Source organism: Astyanax mexicanus, chromosome 8 (assembly GCF_023375975.1).
Source record: "Astyanax mexicanus isolate ESR-SI-001 chromosome 8, AstMex3_surface, whole genome shotgun sequence".
Lineage (NCBI taxonomy): Eukaryota > Metazoa > Chordata > Actinopteri > Characiformes > Acestrorhamphidae > Astyanax > Astyanax mexicanus.
Window position 1 is genome coordinate 33,380,680 of NC_064415.1, and position 20,522 is coordinate 33,401,201.

The following is a 20,522-nucleotide window of genomic DNA, read 5'->3' on the forward strand; positions in this document are numbered from 1 at the left end:
CTGGGCATGTGGGGATGTGTTCCTCAACAACAAGAAATGCTAGAATGTAAACTCAGCTGTTTGATGTTAGTTTTGCTAAAAAAAAAAACATGTCAATTTTAAAAAATTACAATATTTATCAGTAAGTAAGACTGTATAAACCAGTGGCGTGCAGTGAATATAGTGGGTACCCCTTCTGCAACACCCACCACTCACCACTCCTACGAGTACAGCCGTTCAACAAATACCACTCATATGTATGCCTACAGTACGCCAGGTCAGCCAAAACATTAAGTACACACAAAAACTCACCAGTCAGACGGCCTATTATTGTGAATTAGTTTCACATTGAAGAGCAGCCTTTAAAAAGGATTTTTAATATGAAGTGACACAATATCTGTCTGATTTACAGCCGCAATTCCATGATAGTTCGCTAATTATTGAATTAATCCAGCATGAGCTCCGTTTTACGACTAAGCAACACATAGCCTCTTCAGCAGAGCCACGAGAAGGGGCTACACAGCCATGGCCCCGCCCCTGGAGTGAATATCATGAATCTGATAGGTTAGATTGTCCTACGACTTTGCTAATAGACTCATTACTAAATCCGTCAAAAAAAAAACAGCAGAAGGGTCACGCAGACACAAGGGGGCAGAAGCCAGTTTAAAAAGCAGTTTTGATTGGTTAAAAGTGCTGTCAGTCAGATATGAGTCCTGTAGCAACTGAAAAACGCAGACTAATGCTTTGAATTAGTTGCTGTTTTTTATTTTAGTTAATTTATAAAATATATGCTTATAGTTTACAATAACTATAATATATATTTCCTGATTAAATATTATGTAATGATTTACATGCACCTATTGTCATCCCTTCTCTGAAGGTTTATAAGGGCCTCACTGCACACCACTCGTACAAACTCACCCAAGCTTTACCTGTTTACCTTAGTTCTTCCAGACGCTCATTTATTATGTCTGTTTTTCTGGGTTTCTTTCAGTATGCTGCCAAGCTGTTTTTCTCCAACCCACTCTATGAGGAAACCAGAAGCTGCGAGGCCTGAGGATAAACACACACACACATACACACAAAGACACACACACACAAAGACACACAATGACACTACATGCCCTTGCATGGCTATACTTTCTGTGTAATTTGAGCCTCCTTGGCTGCATGACTATACATGAACAGCGTCCAAAAACTGTAAAATCCATGAAAACTTAATTTCTTTAACTGTCATGGGAAAACAGTGAAAGCAACTGCAAATTATCAGCTTATTACTCAACATATTATAGGCTGTGTTCAGCGATTCTGGAGTGGAGAAAAGTGGCCATGTTAAGTACTAGGAAAACACACTTATTAGAAGTCCATAATTCTTCAATTAAGACTGTAAATCTGCTGCTCATTTCCTCTTTTTTTCCAGCCTGTGTGGTTTTCAGTATTATTCATATAACAGACTCGGCTATGCTCCGCTGCGAAACACGGGGTTCATTTCCCATTTAAATCATGGAAACTGCTTTTCTTTTGGACCGCAGCAAACACCAATAAAAGTGGACATACTACCCAAACCGGCATTGACTTTAATCATTCTCTCTTTTTCCCCTCTTTCTCTCTCTTTCTCTCTCTCTCTTTCTTCTACTCAGAACTACTAACATTACACTACTTGTGGTGATGCCGCTTGCAAACTCATCTCCTAAAACGATGTTTTTATTACATTTAGGAAATGACATGAACTCTCCAAGCTATTTGGCCAGAAAGCCCTACCTTGTACCTCATCTCTCTCCGTCCACTTTCAGTTCTACTCACATTACAGCTTCTCTGTATAATGCAACAATTCATACAGTGCCATTAGTGTTCAGGTATTATTTGAGCACTGGATCATTCTCAGAACAGTAGCAGCGTATGTTCCATAATTAAAAGTCTGAAAAAATGTATAAGTTAAAAACATTAGGATATAGTTAAACTATAGTAATATATATATATATATATATATATATATATATATATATATATATATATATATATATATATATATATATATATATGTTCTTTTTCTTTTATAAAATGATTAGCTTGAGCTTGTCCTGCAGTGTATTTCATAGCCTATGGTAGAACTGCATACATATGACATGTTTAACCTTTGTCTGTTCTACTGCAAAACTAAACCTATAACGTAATGAAAATACAGACAATTTAGAGTAATTTTTAAACAAGCAAAAGATCATTTAAACAACCCATCTGAAAACTGGACAGGGTTCTGATTCACTTAACACACATTCATTAACAAAGGTGCCAAAAGTATTCACATTAATTATTCAATTCAAAGTTGAAGTATCAACTCAAGCGTTTTACTCAAGTAAAAGTGTAAAAGTACTACTTTCAAAAGTACTTAACCCTCCTGTTATGTTCATTTGTCAGGAACAGCAATGGTGTTCCCGCATCAGTTTGAGCCGATGCATGTTTAATTATGCCAAAGAGAAACAAAAAAAAAAAAAGAAAAATCCTAACAAGCAGTGTAAATGTTTCATTTCTAACTCCATTACTAATTATTCTATCAATATTTAATGCAATGGTGTTCCTAAAATTTAATAGGTAATTGTTCAATTAGGATAATTAACTTGTTTTTCATTTGAAAAATACTTTTAATTTAATGTTTCACTACTTTATTACATTATAAAACACAACAGTTTTACATAACATTTGAAGCATGACATTTTTCAATGCAATTTGGTTTTAGATTTTTGTTTTTGCAAGAGGTGTATGCAAATATGTGAGATGAACCATTTTCATATTATATGTTTATTACACTAATTAAGGCAAAGCAAAAGGATTTTCATACTGAAAAAAATACTTTTATCTTTTTTTCCTAGATCAAACTTTAAAACGGCTCAATTTGACCCAGAACATAACAGGAGGGTTAAAGTATAAAAGCAAAACACATTTTTCTAAAAAAAAAAAAAAAAAGTCATAATGACTATAAATGTTATAATAAAATGTTAATAAAATGCTCATTTAAAATAAATGTGTGTAAATATATTAAATAATTAGTTTAGTTGGGACATTTGACTCGAGTTCTTTTAAATCTCTAAATGGATCATCTTCATTCTATACTACATATGACTGCTACGTTCTTGCTGGGGTGTGACGAGACGTGTGTAGGTGTGATGAATTGTGTATAAACCAGAAAAATGGGTGGGTTCACACAGAAGGTGCACTCTTCTGAACTGTGCATCAGATCCAGATATAAATACCTGGAAATAAAAGCTAAATATTGCTCTTTTGTCTCATATGTATCTCATATGTATATTTTAATGAGAGGCCCAAGTAATAAAGGGATCAACCTCACTGCTCCAATACTTTTGGAGGGGAGTGTTTCATAGAGATCAATGAAAGACCCTTATGCTATTAATCCTTGTACCATATAAACATCTATAGAAGATCATTGCCATAATAATCTCTATATATTGTAGGTAGTATAGATAATGAACAATCGGCGTCATATTGATCCATATTGCATCTAAATCTATAAAGGTGAATGCAGTGTTTGTTATGTTCAGTGTTTAAGTATATCTATGGAAGATCAGCACCATATTAATTTATATACCATAGAGATGTGTGGAAGGTTAATATAATAATAATGATTGGTACATTCTTTATTAGTGTCACACACTAATAAACTGTGGTGTGAGGAGGTATTTACGGATTTATAGATCGTCACATGTCTCAAGCATGTCAGCCAAAAGTTACATGATCATGGGGGATAACAGTCCCCCCAGCTATTTATACACACTCACTTACACACACACACACACACACACACACACACACTCACACTCTCTCTTTAATACAGTGAGTCAGCACTTCAGTTTCATTTGTGTTGCTATTGAGTTTAAAGCCTGAACACACACTCTCACGCACACACACACTCTCTCCTGTCTCATTTAGCCTCCATTCACATGACGGTCAGCTGACTGAAAAAATGCAGCTACTGCGATTCAGTTCATTCTCTGTTTCTTTCCTTTCACTCTGTGTTTTTTCTCTCTCTCATTCAGTGGCAGCTCTGGAAAGCTCGCTTTTCACTGGGAGTGAATGAGGGGAAAAAGGGAGTGATATTGTGGAACAGAGGAGGGCTCCCTCACACCTGCTTTACTGCTTTACACTGCAGACATTTGAAGTCCATTTTTGCCTTAATGTTTTTAGAAACCTTTAAAATACCTTTAGATATCATTAGGGATGCAACGGTACAGTGTGGCCATAGTTCGGTTTGTATCGCTGTTCTTGGGCCACAGTATCGGTTCGGTTTCGATATATCCCGACCCGACCGTCGGTCTCCAGGAAATAGTCTGTGACAGGCATCTGTTTTTAATGCTATTTTTATTTTATATAAAGCTCTGGCATGACTATCACAATATAACCAAGTAAACAAGTATTATCATTAACGAAAAACGAACGAAATAACGAAAACTGAAAGAAAAAAACTAACTAAAACGAGCTGAAATTACTGATAGAATACCCTTAGTTTTTGTGTTTGTTAATTTATTTATAAGCGCTGTTTCCACTCCAGCAGTTTTACAGCACGCGGTGTTGTGCCGAATCTCCTCGCGAAGCAGAGTCAGGTTTTGCGGGGAGTCGGATTCGGCACAACAGCTGCAGCACAATGGCATCTCGCGGTCTGTGGCGTTAGTTCTTATTTATAACGCTAGCTGCAAACTAATGACAGAAAACCCTGAGGAATCTGCAGAATGGGATTAGAATATGAGCGCGAGATAGAACAGGAGATACAGTACCTGTTGTGAGTAGCTCATACACCAGAACACCCCACGCGGAGAATAAACTGATAAATCTCTCTCTCTCTCTGTCTCTCTCGCACTCACTCATAAGTTGATCATTTTGGTGAAAATTAGGGAAACCTGTAAAGTTTATTGAGTTTTTGAGTTCATTTATGTGTTTCTCAGATTGAGCTCTCTGTTGTGATGTGTAAAAACTAATTAAACCTAGCAAACTCACTCTACAAAACAATTCAATCTAACTGAATTGGGTGAGAAAAGGTGAAAACAAAATAAAATGAAACTATAATGAAACATTCAAAACTAAACGTAACCTTAAGTAACAAATCAAACTGTTTAAAAAAATTAGTTAGAATGTTATAATCAGGCACCTCTGGGCGCGGGCGAGCTTCTCCACTTGTCTGCGTTTAACTTGCAGCGCTGTGTTTAGCTGCTCTTACACATTTTTATTCATTTTTTTTATTTCATTAACATCATTTTAAACAGATTATCCCTAAGTGTTAGGTCCCCTCACTTCTCCCGTCTTAACTGCACAATTATAAAGGACTATAGTAGTATTCAGATGCAATCTTTTTTCACATTTTCAGCAATACTAGCACTGTTGTGTTTTTTTAGGGCTATTTCATTTCATGTATACTAACTTTAAAGGCAACTGATGGGGGTTGGAGGCAGGGAACAGTTTAGAGTGGAAATGTTAAGGTGGAACAAGATCTTGTTTATTGTGTCTGTTCATCTAATTAGTCTGCTAATAAATAAACATATAAACAAATGAATAAAAAATACCTTTAGATAGGCAGAGTGTGTATATGTATGCCTGATGTGTGTCTATCTATGTTTATGAATAATTGAATGAAATTACATTTATATAGCCCCTTTCTAAAAACCCAAGGGCACTTTACAATTTACACTTTTTTCACACAACCATTCATACTCAGCACACTTCCACACACAGGTGAGAAGCGGCAGCCAATAGCACACAGCGTACTCTTAACCAGAAACCACCGTCCACCTGGAGGACTGCATCAGGCTCTACAGCTTTTACAAAGGACAGAGGGCGCTTTTCCACCGGCATGGTGCCGGTGCTGGTGCCAGTTTCCCGAATGGTTCTTTGCGTTTCCACCGCAAAATCACAGGTTCTGGGCCAGAAAAGCCGGTTTCGTACTGGCCCCACAATCTTGCTGGTCTGGAACTAGTGAACGTGTGACGTGACCAGCCAAAGGGCGGGGCGCTGAAGCGTCTCCGGCGCAAAGTTGTTTACAAACATCACCATTCACAGCTAAGAGCAGCAGAAGCAGCTAAATGAATAAAAAATGAACAGTGCTCCACCGAGGATAGCAACACAAGTTTTAAAAGGAGCTTGGGTTCCGACATGTTGTTTTCAAATCGTCCACTGACTTCTGTTGACGCTCACATTCACATACGTAGTGAGTGACTCCTTGAAGCAGTGGAAACACGGGCCGGTTCTTAAAAGGTTCACAGGTTCGCAGGACCCGGCTCTGGCACCAGCACTTTTTTGTTGGAAAAGAGGTAAGAGTGATTTGAACCCAAGACCCCAGTGCTGGGAGACGAACGTGCTAACCACTAAGCCAACATTTGAGTGCCGCCAACATTCATAGCTGCAACATTTATTATTAAGCATTCACACACACACATACTAAAAACAATCCTAAAAGCAGCAGTCTTTAAGATTTTTTATTTTATATAGAAAGCTGTATTACCCCTGAGTGGGAATAAGTGGGATCATGTGTTTTTGCAGTCATCCCTGCAAAGCCAAATATATATTAATTATAACAGAAGCAGAATGGTCTGGTAGGTCTTTCTGGGAGTTTTTTGGAAACAACAATACTCAGCCAATTTTGATAGTAACTGATAACAGTAATAATACAAGAGCTACTGTGTTTATGGAGAAATCAAAACAGCAAACAGAAAAAGTCTTCATCTGCTTTTTCACTCATAGTGAAACAAATCAGTGATCCATTCGGAAAGGAGACCGCACCACAATGCTTAGTTAATCAATACAGTGGTATGAAGACGTTTGGGAACCCCTAATCATTTTCATGCTTGTCCTTTATAAATCATTGGTTATTCAGATCAGCAATTAGTTAAATATATATTATATAGCAGAGGAACACAGTGATAGTTGAGAAGTGAAATTTACAGAAAGTGTGCAATAATTATTAAAAAAAAAAATTAGGCAGGCATAAATTTGAGCACCCTTGACATTTTATTGATTTAAATACCTTAAGCACTAATTATTAGTAGAAACTGACAGGGTGATGTTGCTCAGTGCAAGGTGTCTGTGAGCTGATGTATTGAAAGCGAGTCGCTGTGCTTTCCTCCAAGTGTGCTTTGATGCTACATCAGCAGCATTTGGAAAAGAGTCGGTGGCTGACTTTACATGGGTCAGAGGAGGCATGTGCTAGTCTTTACCCTCCTGGTGTTGGAGCATCACTAGTGATAGGGGGAGTCCTAATGAGAGGGTTGTGTAATTTGCATGTAAATTGGGGAAGGAATGGGGGAAAAATTTAAATAAAGTTATATTAAAAAAGTGTTAAAGCACCTTCACATTGCACAAATATACGTGCTGTTCTGGGACATCAGAAACTTCTTCCTGTATTTACTTTCTTGTTCCCATGCCAGACAGCACTGACCAATCAGAGGAGAAAACTTGCTGGTATGGTTTGTTAGGGAGCATTTTGTTGGGTTTAGGTTTGTGCCTCTGTGAAAACAAACCAAATGGAAATAGAAAACAGTCTATCAAGCTCATCAACTGATTCAGACCAGAAAAATGAACTACAGGTGTAAAAACACCCTTGGTTCAGTCGGTTGTCATCATACAACAACAGCTTGACAAGAGCTGGTTTCTGTTTTTATAAATATACTGTATATAAGAGACATCATCACCTCTTCAATCCAGCAGCTCAACCAACATCCGCACACACCGCTCTACCGTCGACAGGTTTGATAGGTGAGGGTGTTAGGATAACAGCAGACTCCATTCACTGACTGTTTTCTATCGCTCCCTTGAGGACTGAGAGTGCAAACAGCCACAGTAATTTTAGAATGCGCGTGTTTTTACAGCAGAGCTGTGAATTATGTTAGCTGAACATTGTCATTTGTGAAGAAGTATGTGTGTTAGTATGTTTCTGGTCACACCGACCTATAGACGTTTAGATGTTTGAATATGAAATATGAATACATTACTCTGGTTCTTTTGGTATGTTCTTTTTTGTTTTCCAATTCCCAACATTGCTGTCATTACTGCAATAGTGTGTGATTTTTTGTAAGGAAGGTAAAATGTATTTCTGTTGTAACCATTTAAACAAAGATTAACAGAGGAGCACATCTCAGCATTGAGAGAAAGATGATGTGTTAATGTCTGGAAAAAATAGTCAATTCACCATGTATTTTTCCTGATCAATGGGGTACATTTATTAAGTGTCATTATCATTTCTATTATACCATTATTGCAATATTTGTTAAAAATGTGAAATACAGTGCATCTAATTCTAGCAGTTGATTAGTGTTAGAAATCCATGATTTAAATGTGAAAATGTCATTCCCACAACACACAAAACAGCTAGCTACAGTAATGACACCTGGTTTTTCAGTATATTTTAACGCTGTTTTAAGGCATTTGGGGGCTCCAAGCAAAATGTATATATTATCAGCCAGTTTGTTGTGCTAACTAGTTTATGACTAGCATTGACTGCAAGGCAGTTAGCTAAAATAAACATTACCCATATATTTTGTTGCTAGCCTAAATGCTGCTCAGGGTGTTTTCTTTATTGTGATGTCACAATGAAGGAGCCATCCAAACAGCTTATAGAAGATTATATTTAACTGACTCACAGAAAATGAATGGATGGATGTTTTTTTGTAGCTTGGAGAGTTTACAAAGACAGTCATGACCCAGGTGGAAATACAAAGCATGCAAAAAGTGAATTTTGCATAATATGTCCCCTTTAACCAAACATTTGTAGTGACTATTGTGTTAATTTGATTTGATTCTGTTTTAAATATTTACTTTAGAGCACTTTTCCACCAAAATAACTGTAGTTCTTGAACCAGTTCCAATCGGGCTGTGGTGCTTTTCAGCAAATCAGCCCATGCTTCCACCAGTTTTAGTGGAACCGTCAAAACGTCACATCACCCTTACAGATGTTGTCACAGAAGAACCTAATATTCTTTGGTTCCCACTGTGAACGAACGTTCCTGGTTCCGGAACCTACCTTTGTTGGTGGAAACGGGGCAAACGGTTCAAAATTAGGTTTGCGAACCAGAATGGCGCTGGTTACACGTCAGTGGAAAAGTGCTATTAGTCTCCTGCACTAAATGGGGATGTGGTTTCTGCCAGTGCAATTTGTCTGTTCAAAAGGGTCAATTCTAGCTAGTCACCTCCAGTCATAATCATTAGCACCCATTGCTCTGTCCACTTTGGAAGGTAATGCTGTCTGTTACATATTCCCAGTAAACATGCGACACTGTGAATCGAGGAATGTTACATTTTGGAAATGAAATGTTCTGTCCATCTGCTCTCACTATCTGGCGTTGGTCCTATTCCAATAATTCACACTGCTGTGTAATGAGCACACTGACTAGTGTTGAACCTCACTTACAAGATAATACCTCACAAGCTATACAAGTGTGCTATTCAGTTGTCCCCCTGAATCTTTTTTAAAGATTTGTGAATGGTCAAGGTTAATATGACCTAGTATTAGAGTTTCCTGGTTGAACTTTCACTGAAGCTCTCACTTCCTGGTGTTTGAGCCTAAGGAAGCTTTCACTCGTTTCATGGGACCATAAAACACTGCAGGAACAGAGCACAGGAAAAGTGCAGTCAGGCAAACAAGCCAGTCAGTAAGTGTGTGTGTGTGTGTGTGTGAGAGTGTGTCTGTGCACACCAGCATGATAAGAAGTATAAGGGTGTCTCAGCAGACCATGTCCCGGATAGAGGACACCTCTCCACACCTCACTGATATTCATGCGCTGTGTTCAGCGTAGTTACCTGTCAGCCTCTCTCACAGTGTGTGTCACATAATGAGTGCTGGCTGCTGTGCCTACTGTACCACGTTTCCCTCAATAACACTCCTCCAAAGTGACACAAAATGCCTGTAGGCTCGGCTTCAGCCGGTGCTGCACGTCAGCCTGTGGAGTGTGTGGGGTCTAAACGTTTTAAAAAGGGCTGTAGAGGCGTTAGTTCATAGAATAGACCAGGGGTGTGAAACATATGACCCAACCAGAATCTCCGTTTTAGACAAAAGCAGGGTAAAAAACAGTCAACTCAACTGACGCAAAACAAATCCGAATCTTTATTTTAGACAAAAAAAAAAAGATAAAAAGCAGTCAACTCAGACGTAGAACCAATAAAAATCTCTATTTTAGGTGTGGATGTGGCAACCGCCAGTTAACACAGAGGCAGAATCAAACTAAATCTCTACATTAGCAACAGTAAGTCAAACTAATAACCAGAACCAATTGGAATCTCTATGTTATCTGGGGGTGGCGCAATAGGCAGTCAATAGGCATACACAGAACCAATTAGATTCTACATTTTTGTTGTAAGAGGTGGGGCAACAAGTAGTCAACTCAGGCAGACCAATCAGAATCTACATTTTTTGCTGTGGTTGGGGCAACAAGTAGTCAGACTCAAAGGCAGAACCAATGAGAATCTCTATTTTAGACAAAAGCAGGGTAAAAAGCAGTCCGCTCGGACACAGTACCAATCATAATCTCTTTGTTAGGTGGGGGGGGGGGGCACTCAAACACAGAGTCAGAACCAATCAGGATCTCCATGTTAGCTGGGGCCGACCAATATGCAATTAAATTCAGAGACAGAGCCAATCAAAATCTACATTTTAGCTGTAGGTGAGGCAACAAGCAATCAAACATAGACACAGAACCAATTAGAATCTAAATTTTGGCTCTAAAGGGGGCAACCATCAGGGAACTCAATCAGAATCTATATTCTAGCTGTAGGTGGGGCAACAAGCAGTCAAACGTAGACACTGAACCAATCAAAATCTACATTTTAGCTCTGAACTGGGCAACCGTCAGAGAACTCAAAAGCAGAACGTATCAGAATCTCCTTATTATGTTAGGGTGGTGGAAAGAGGCAGAACCAATCAGAATCTGCAGGCTAGGTTGGGGATGGGGAAAAAGGAATGAAACTTAGAGGCAGAATCAATCAGGATCTCCATGTTACGTATGGATGTAGAAAACAACATAAGAATCTCTAATTAGCTAAAACTCACAGATGGGGGAACAAGCAGTCAGTAAATGGCAAACTGAATTGTTTATATCTTTACAATACTTATTTAAATTTAAAGCACTTATTATTAGTTAAATCTACTGAATTCAAAAACTGAATTCTAAAAATGTCATCACTTTAATAAAAATATGAAAAAACAGTTGTGTAAATGATGTACAGCTGAGTTCCTCTGGAACAGACACATTTTAGACCTTACTCTGAGCAGATCTTTTCAGAGACCCAGAACTCACTAAAAGCTCAAGAGTTAAGAAGTCATTTTAGACCAATCGTATGATAAATTATTATAGAGGGGATAAGCAATGGAGGGGTTGGTTGACATTTGAATGGACATTGCTGAGCTCTGCTTGAGTTTTAGCCAGACCACCTGTAAATCCCACAGTATTTTCAATTAGCAGTGCGGGCTGAAGGGAATCAATAACGGTTTTAGAGGATAAATGATGGGAAAATGAGATCAAGCCACACTTTCTAACCAAACAAATAGTCAAATGTAAATATATCAGTGCTCATGACATTATAATTATGATACATTTGAAACAATCATAGTACAATACTATGTACATTCACAGTATATAACTGAAAAAGAAGACTTTAAACCTTTAACATGCATTGCAACCAAACAATAAACCTTCTTGCAATCAAAATGCTGTAATAAAAAACGGTGAAACCCTATGTTTGACTCTGAAATGCTCTTTTGTAGATGTATTTTATGTATTTTTTTGTAATAAAAGGGAGTATAAAGGAGACTAACTAAGAATTTCAACTAGTTGGTTGAGTTGGATATCGCCACTGAGGTATAAAACAAAAAAAGTTTTTTAGTTTAATACATAATTTGAATGCTCAATTTTTTTCTTACATTATGTCACAGTTTCTTGATAAATGTACAAATAGAAAATTGCTCAAATTATCTAAAATAAACCCGTTTTACATTGACTTTCACTGAAAGTTAGGAAGATTGTATGTCTCTTGTGATGATATTCAGTTTCTGAATGGTTCATCTATTAAAAAAAATAAAAGTAGCAAAATGAGGATTCAGGAACCCAATTTTACCCATAAAAAATGCTTGGCACAATGATGTGTCTTTTCAAATGCAGAAATTTTATGAATATATTTATCTATATTATCTATTTTAGACAAAAGCAGGGTAAAAAGCAGTCCGCTCGGACGCAGTACCAATCAGAATCTCTTTGTTAGGTGGGGGGGGCACAATGATGTGTCTTTGCAACTGTTTCAAATGCAGAAATTTTATGAATATGAACTTGTATTTTTTGTATTATTTGAGGTCTTTTTTGTTATTTCTTCTGCAAATAATGCTCTAAATGACAATATTTTTATTTGGAAGTTGGTAAAAATATTGTCTGTAGTTTATAGAATGAAACAGAAATGTTCATTTTACTCAAACATATACCTATAAATATTATAAATAAGAGAAACTGATTCAGAAATTTAAGTGGTCTCTCAATTATTTTCCAGAGCTGTACATAACATGGTTGTCTCTAGATAATAATAAAAAAGAGAATGTCATCTTTGATGTAGTAATTTACTTTTTTTGTCTTGTTTTTCTTTACTTTCACTCAGTAACAGCTAACAAAATGTGCTGACACTGTCTTACCTTTTCCATCTGGGTCTCATTAAAATAAATGATTGACTCGTCAGACAGGTCCATGCTGTGAGCTGAGGTCTGAACTTCAGAGTAAATTGTTGGAGGACTTTATGTGAAACTGGCTCAGGAGGCATGCTGCCGTCCTGCCGCAGAAAAGCCCTATCAAAAGGCTCCGGTCGTAAAAGCTAACACCAGAATCCAAATTCAATTTATCCACGACCGGCGCTTTCGCTCGGCATTTTAATGTGGCCTGGCCTTTTCCACAGCTACATCATAAAGGGTGTTTGAACTGGACTGCTTTACAGAGGCCTCCATGCTAAACAATTTTCCCCGGCAGCTTGTCCCGGCCTGCAGGGTTGATGGTGGCTGCTTAGCGCTCGGGTGGCTCACTGCCTCTCAGTACCCCCAAAGGATTCAAGCTGGCAAATGAACAGGCCCTACTGCCAACCACTAATGACCCCCCTCTTTCTCTCTCTCTCTCTCCCTACAGAGGAGTGGGCTACTGTTTATCTCCACTCACCTTCACAGCACTTAGAAAACAGAAGAGCTTACAGCCGCACCAGATGTTTTGTGTGTGATGGTTTGTTTCCTTGCTTTCCTTTAGTTTTGCACTGGCTTATGTTCAGTTAGGAAAGCTTAAACATTTCAATGTAGCACTGAACCAAATGCTACCATCACCATGCTTAACAGTTCATACAGTGTTCTCGTGGTTGAATGCCTCAACTTTACTCATCTAAATCTAATCTTAGTCTCATCTGACCATACAACTTTCCTCCAGAAGACTTTTTCTTGTCCACGTGGTCAACCACAAACTTAAGTCGAGATTGAAGGTGTCAGTTTTGAACAGGGACTTCTTGTCTATGATGTCATGATGGCATAAACTTTGCATGACTAGACAACACTGGTGTTCTAACAGTTTCCATTTAATGGCAGACATGTTCTTTGGTGGTTCTTTGGTTTATCTAGACCATCTAAACAAATTTTCTAGAAGAGTATGACAGTTCAGGTCTTAAAAGTGGGTGTTTGCATATATTTGACCCAGCATGGATTTCATAAACCCCCCAAAACATTAAAACTGTTCACCAAAAACTCTGCCCCAGAAAATGAATAGTCGAATTTACAATGTATCAGTCTTAACCCTTGTGTGGTGTTCGGGTCTGTGGGACCCGTTTTCATTTTTCATCAAATGATACCAAAAATTTTTTTTTTCTAACTCAAACTCATTGGCATTGGCTCATTTTTTGTGAAAAACATATATCCAAACACATTTTCGATAAGCACACACCGTACTGTTTTTGGCCAAGGGCTAATAAACATTGCTTCATTTGTAAATTTGAAACTAAACAAATTCTCTACTCATATCTTGAGTATCATTTTCTTTTACATTTTGTTAAAAAACTAATAAAAAAAAGACTAGCACTTTTTGAAATAAATGTAACATAAGAAAGGTAAAGTGCAAATATTAACCATGTAAGCCGGTTTTGTTGCTTGCAATTTAGGTGAAGCAAGCATGTGTAAAGTATTTTAATGTTAAATTGCTTAATTTTGCTGAATTAAGTACAAGTAACAAAGTAAACGAGTAACAAAAATATGAACACCACACAAGGGTTAAAAGCAGTCATCTTAATTCTAAAGGGTTTTAGATTTAGAAGTCTTTGATGCACATACATTAAAAGTAAACTTCAGAGAAAGATTAGTTTGATGCTTTCTATAATAATATAATATAATAGTAAATGCCAAAAAAGATGATATCTTATTTTGTAATGTTAGGGCTGCAAAAGAAAACAAAACATGGACCACTTTCAATCCTTATTTAACACCACAGATAATAATTAAAAGCTACTGATTAGAGGATTAGGACATGTATCATGCAAAACTGAACTTACACCCCCCTTTTTAAATTTGTTTTATATATAGTTTAAACAAAATGTTAAGTTTGTATGCTCTATGAATATAAACAAAGCTGCAAAACAACTTTTCAGTTAAACTGAAATATAAGCATTTTAGTCTGGACTGTCTGTACCTTTTTTAATTGTGTTGTACCTTTTTCTGATGTGTTAGTCGTAAATGAGCACTACAACTAATTTTCCTTAAAGTTACAGCTTTTAAATCATTTTCACTTGTAAGAATGGCATAACGCTCTGTAATCTAAGTCATATTATTTTAGATAATATTTCTTAGCCTGTCCAGAAAGGCATGTGTTCAGTGTGTCCTGGCACAAACTTCCTACCTGTAGGGGGAGCCCAGGAATAAGAAATGCAGAATGTGCTTTTAACACTTTTTAAAAACTATTTCAAGCCTTTATTTTGTCATTTAAACGTGATGATTATGAATAATCAGTTAAATGTCTACATTTCACTCTTTGCCAGTTTAAAGGTCCTCCACTTTCTCACAACTCTATTATACACATGGTTCTCTGTAAAGCCGAAAGTAGTTCTTCCATGGTATCAGAAAATGTATTAGACATAACAGAACAACCCATCACAGTTTAACTCAAATGTGTTGTACATTTCTGGCTGGTGAGCTTATTAAATTTGTCTAATAAAAACAGGGTAGCTCGGAAAAATACGATAAAACAGACCTAAACAGTATTAGTTTATCATGTTTATCAGTATGTATGTGTGTGGGTTATAGCAGTGTGTTCACTGCGCCAATCCATTATTAGACAACTGCAGTAAGTACGGGGGTGATGAAATTCTAGTTTAAAAAAAAATTAAATCTGAATTTGTTTACCAGTAGAGGTAAACAAGACAATATTTGACCAGACAATATTTGACAAGGCCAATGAATGACATTACAATCACATAAGTCCAACCTGGTCAAGTACCAGATGTAAACACTGTTAAAAATTCAGCTCACTTCAGAATATCATGCTGTCAAGCCAGGCTGACCATCTATCAATAAGGTTTTCTATAAGACACAAAAATAGAAAGGCCACAGGTCCTCGTTAGATAAGTAGACAGTATGTATTTTCTGCTAATGTTGAACACTTTCATTCTACACAGACTATATTATTCTGAATAGCACCACAGGTAGTACACGGTGAAGAAAATTGTTTAGATTATTATGTGCAATTATATTAATATAAGCCTCGCCCACATGAAGTTATATTTGTCTTAGCCACCCAATTCAAGTTCTGTTTTATGCTTATTTTAAAGCAACAGTATGTGGTAAATGATATTTCTTGCTCCTGGGCTCCCCCTACAGTCAGGAATTGGAAGTGGATTTCACATCACCTTTTACATATGCTATTTTAGTTTGGACAAAACAGAAAAAAACAACCTGAGACACAATTGTTTTTTTTTTAATGAGCACTTGCTCCTGAGTCCACCTACGGTTGTCGAGTGTAATACGGTTTTATTTCATCTATCATGTATGATAAGTATGACTCCAGTGAGTCTATACAGACTATGCAAGACAACTAAAATCATTATTTGAATGCTTTACATGGTTCTTTGACCAGGTGTGGGCTAGGCGTGGGTTTTTTAAATGTAAGGCTTTTTAAGACTCTTAAGACCATTTTAAAATAAATTTTATACTCAAGTTCTTCCTTTTTAGTACCAACTTCAACTTCAGTTGTCAAATGAGGTGTTGCTTGAGGCTGCAGAGGCTTTTCCTGGCAAGTAAGTGTTTCTCTGCCTTGACATGAGACTTAAGTGCCTTGGCACCCAATGTCTCAACCAAACAAACAACCAAATGCAAAAATCTTTGCTATCAAGCCAAGTCTCATTGAAAACACGACAAGCAGTCGCATTAACTCCAGAGGCTTTGGTGCGAGACTTTAGAATTTGGCGTGCACGTAGTGGCCCAACAGGAATGTTTCCTGCCTGCAGTTATCATGTGATTTGTAGTTTAATCACTATGTACTAACACCATTTGAAAACACTACTGATTAAACTACACTTTCCAGGAATTAACAAAACAAGTAAAAAGTAAAAATGTAAGACTTGGCTGAAAACCTGGATGGAACTCTGGCTGTTTTTAAGTCTTTTTAAGACCTTAAATGTAAGGTTTTGCATTCCATACATGTAAGGCTTTTTAAGAACATGTGGCAGCCCTGTTGCAATCAAATCTCCAGCAATGCTCCAAAATTCAGTAGAAAGTCCTTCGTTCCAACAAAAAAGGGTAAACTCTATATAATATTGATTTTAGTAGAAAAACGGAATGAGCAGGTGTCCCAACACTTTTGTCCATATGTTTCCCGTTATCCCATCATTGTGGGGGCATGCAAGGTCCTTAGGAAGATGTAAACATACACTTGCACACATTTTCTTTCTCTCTCTGCCTCTCTCTCTTCTCTCTTTCACACACTCTCACACACACTCACTCTCACACACACTTACACACTGCCTTCAGTAGGTGTGCGCGCACAGGAGCTGATGTTGTGAAGCGTGTTTTTACGATCAGTTTCGCGCTCAAGGCTCTCTCCCTCTCTCTCTCTCTCTCTCTCTCTCTCTCTCTCTCTCTCTCTGTGTCTCACACACACATTTACACACACACGCGCGCGCACACTCAGATCACACCCGCGCGGGTCGGAGGAGCAGCGCTGCTTTTTCTCTCTCTCTCTCTTCAGGACTAAATCCAGAGGCTTTTTTTCCTTCTCTCGGTTCTTTGCTGTTTTACCACCTCAGCCTCTTCTCTTCACACGCACACACATTCAATAACACACGCGGACACACACATAGCCTCGCGCGCGCGGTGGTGTTGGTGAGCTCGCGGGGCTGGAGGAGGAGGTGGTGAGGATATGGCGCGCGGGACGGAGCTGCTGCTGCTGCTGGGACTGGCAGTAGTGGTGGGAAGTGTGGAGATCCAGAGAGAGACAGAGCACGGTAAGACCCGCTGTTGCAAAATTTTACATTTTAACTGAGCTTTTATACGCACACACTCTCTTTCACACTTTTGGATGGAGCTGTATGTGCTGTATAGGGGTCCTAGTGGTCTTCTTAAGTCACTGCTGGGTTGTGGTGGCACTGGTGGTCAGTGCATTATTGCACACTAACTTACCACACACTTTTGAGTGGCAGCCCTCAGTAACCAGACCGGTGCTTAAGCGGTCTCTGCAGATGTAGACCAGTAAATTGTGGTGTGTGAGTGTGTGTGTGTGTGAAAGAGAGAGAGAGAGAACGAGAGAGTGAGAGAGAGGGAGAGAGAGAGAGAGAGAGAGGGAGAGAGATAAAGAGGGAATCAGAGAGTCTTAAAAGCACTGAGGTGTGTTGTTGATGCTTTTCTCCATTTAGATTTTCACCTCGCAGCTCTCTGGCCTTGTCTCAAATCACTCACTGCTCCTTAGAACGGCTGCAAATGCAAATAGTGCCCTACATGTCCATTGCAGAGCATGTTATTGATATCCAGCTACAGGCACATTGGCAACTATTCTCAATAGAGTGGTTACGCCTATCATGCATCGTCAAGTTCCCACACTTTCATGATGACTTTACCGCACTCTTAAGGTAGTAGGGAGCGATTTGCTTACTTTAACACTTGAGCAGTTTTTATAAATTCAGACACTTACACTCTCGGATGAAGCTGTTGCTGCTATATAGGGGTCCTAGTGGTCTCCTTAAGTCACTGCTGGGATGTGGTGGCAGTGGTGGTCAGTGCATTATTGCACACTTACTTACCACACACTTCTGAGTGGCTTAAGCGGTCTCTGGAGATGTAGACCAGTAAATTGTTTGTGTGTGTGTGTGTGTGTGTGAGAGAGAGAGGGAGAGAGAGAAAGAGGGAATCTGACAGTCTTAAAGCACTGAGGTGTGTTGTTGATGCTTTTCTCCATTTACATTGTTTTCACCTCGCAGCTCTCTGGCCGTGTCTCAAATCACTCACTGCTCCTTAAAACGGCTGCAAATGCAAATAGTGCCCTACATGCCTACTGAACAACGTGTTATTGAAATCCAGCTGAGGGTTTTGATATTACTATTTTAAATAGAATAGTTACACGTGTTAACATGTAGTGACCAGCTCTCCCATTTATGATGACTTTGTTGCACTATCTAGGGAGTAGGGAGCGATTTTGCTTACTTTAACACTTTAAACAGAGTGAGTGTTAAGTGGAGTTGTTGTTGCTATATATAGGTTAGGGGTTCTATTGTTGTTGTTTTTTTCTAACTCACAAACCTTCTAGCTGTGGTGGCTTTGGTGGTAAGTGCTTTATTAATCAGCAGCAACTTACTACACACTTCTGAGTGGCAGTTCCAGTAACCAGACCGGTGCTTAAGTGCTCTCTGGGGATGTAGACTTGTAAAGTGTGTGTGTGTGAGAGAGAGACAGAGAAAGAGAGAGAGAGAGAGAGAGAGAGAGAGAGAGAGAAGGAAAAGGAGGGGTAGTGGAGAGTGTAACAGCATTGATGTGTGCTGATTTTTTTTATTCGTTTAGGCTTTCACCCCGTCTAGCTCTGGCTGTGTCTCAAATAATTGCTTCTCTTCTTTTTATGTAACTAGTGCACTTACTGTGGTGAAAGTCACGAGATAACGGCTTTAGACAATGTAATACATCCTTATTACACAAAATGATATTATTGATACCCAGACACAAACAGGCTGCATGTAATATTGGTGTGATATTGTCATTTTTTACAGTTTATTTATTAATTTACTACTTTGTCTATAGAGTAGGCAGTGATTTGGTAGAAGATTGGTGAAGAGTTGAGATTCATGTGGCTGTTTTTTGTTAAATGGGGTGCTAGTGTTGCTAGTGTACTTTGGGGAGCTACTGTTGCACGGTGGTGTGTGTGTGTGTGTGTAAGATGAACTGTGACAGTGTGTTTTCAGGGGAAGGTTCTCACCTCTCTCGTATTTTGCCCTCAGGAGCTCTACCTGCTCCAACTAGTTTTGGTGTCACGGTCTTTAGCCTAGCAGGCGGCTAAAACGTTGTTCATCACTTCAGCACTTCTCAGACAGTGGATTTCGCTCACACACTCGCTCGCGCACACGCTTCTCTAAGACTTCATGTTATATGTGTGTGTGTGTGTGTGTTGAATTTAGATATTTGTGAAAAATACCTTTAATACAGGCTACCATAAAAAACACAACACTAGTCACGGAGCCGTTGGTGATTTTACGCACGCGCTCCAGACGAATTTCAAATTTAGTGACTCGTTCGGTTTGGTTCGAGTCAGTTAATCGAATCGATTCTTCACTTCCAAACGAATCAGTGAACACCTCTGAGTCAGTTTACATAAATATTTATAACCGGATCTATAATCAAGCTGGGAGTTTATTGGCTGGTTGCAAAGCAAAAATAAAATTGTTGACTGACTGATTACATAAGTTCCTATCGTCGCATATCGTGGCTGTCCCATGAAAAAAAAGTATCTCCCATTTTTGTTGATTTTTAGTATACTACATAAGTAATATACTATTGAGTCTACACAAGAATTTCCTTAACCCTTTATTACACGATGCTGCCCTCAGATAAAAAAACAGCTTTGGGTTATTACATCATTTCATATCATACCATAACTTATTTATTTACTTATTTATTTTTTAAATAGGGCATATCTATGTCTAGTACAATGAGACATACACGTGACTCATAAATAAAAATATGTATATGTGCAATAATTTGTAATAAAGTGTATTTAGCTGTTTAAGCTTATTAAAACAAGTTTTATTTAATTTGCTGCCTATGGGCAACATTATATAGATCACTTTTGTAAGGGCCATCATAATCAAGCATTTATTATCCAAGTAATCAGCCTGTTTTCAAAATAAAAAAAAGTTTTAAAGCAAACAAATCTCTTAAACAATGGTGTGATGTTTTTCTACACCAAAAATACATGCCATATGCCATAGAGGAATAAACTGTGTGACAATGTCTGAATGATTGTACCAATAACAATTCTGCAAAATAACCTGAAATAACAACTCTTTTTACATTGACTTCCATT

At 38.1% G+C, this 20,522-nt stretch overlaps 2 protein-coding genes across 2 annotated transcripts in view; both read left to right on the plus strand.

Annotated features, from left to right (window-relative positions):
- The window catches only part of malrd1 (MAM and LDL receptor class A domain containing 1), a 153,673-nt gene extending 152,125 nt beyond the window's left edge, over positions 1–1,548 (plus strand). Inside the window, exon 33 of the mRNA XM_049482896.1 lies at positions 974–1,548. Within this exon, the coding sequence (XP_049338853.1) occupies positions 974–1,036 (63 nt within the window). The 3' untranslated portion in view covers positions 1,037–1,548. The remainder of the gene's footprint in view (positions 1–973) is intronic.
- A 15,436-nt stretch (positions 1,549–16,984) lies between these two features.
- Positions 16,985–20,522, plus strand: part of plxdc2b (plexin domain containing 2b) — a 226,447-nt gene continuing 222,909 nt past the window's right edge. The window contains exon 1 of the mRNA XM_007230313.4: positions 16,985–17,463. Within this exon, the coding sequence (XP_007230375.3) occupies positions 17,379–17,463 (85 nt within the window). The 5' untranslated portion in view covers positions 16,985–17,378. The remainder of the gene's footprint in view (positions 17,464–20,522) is intronic.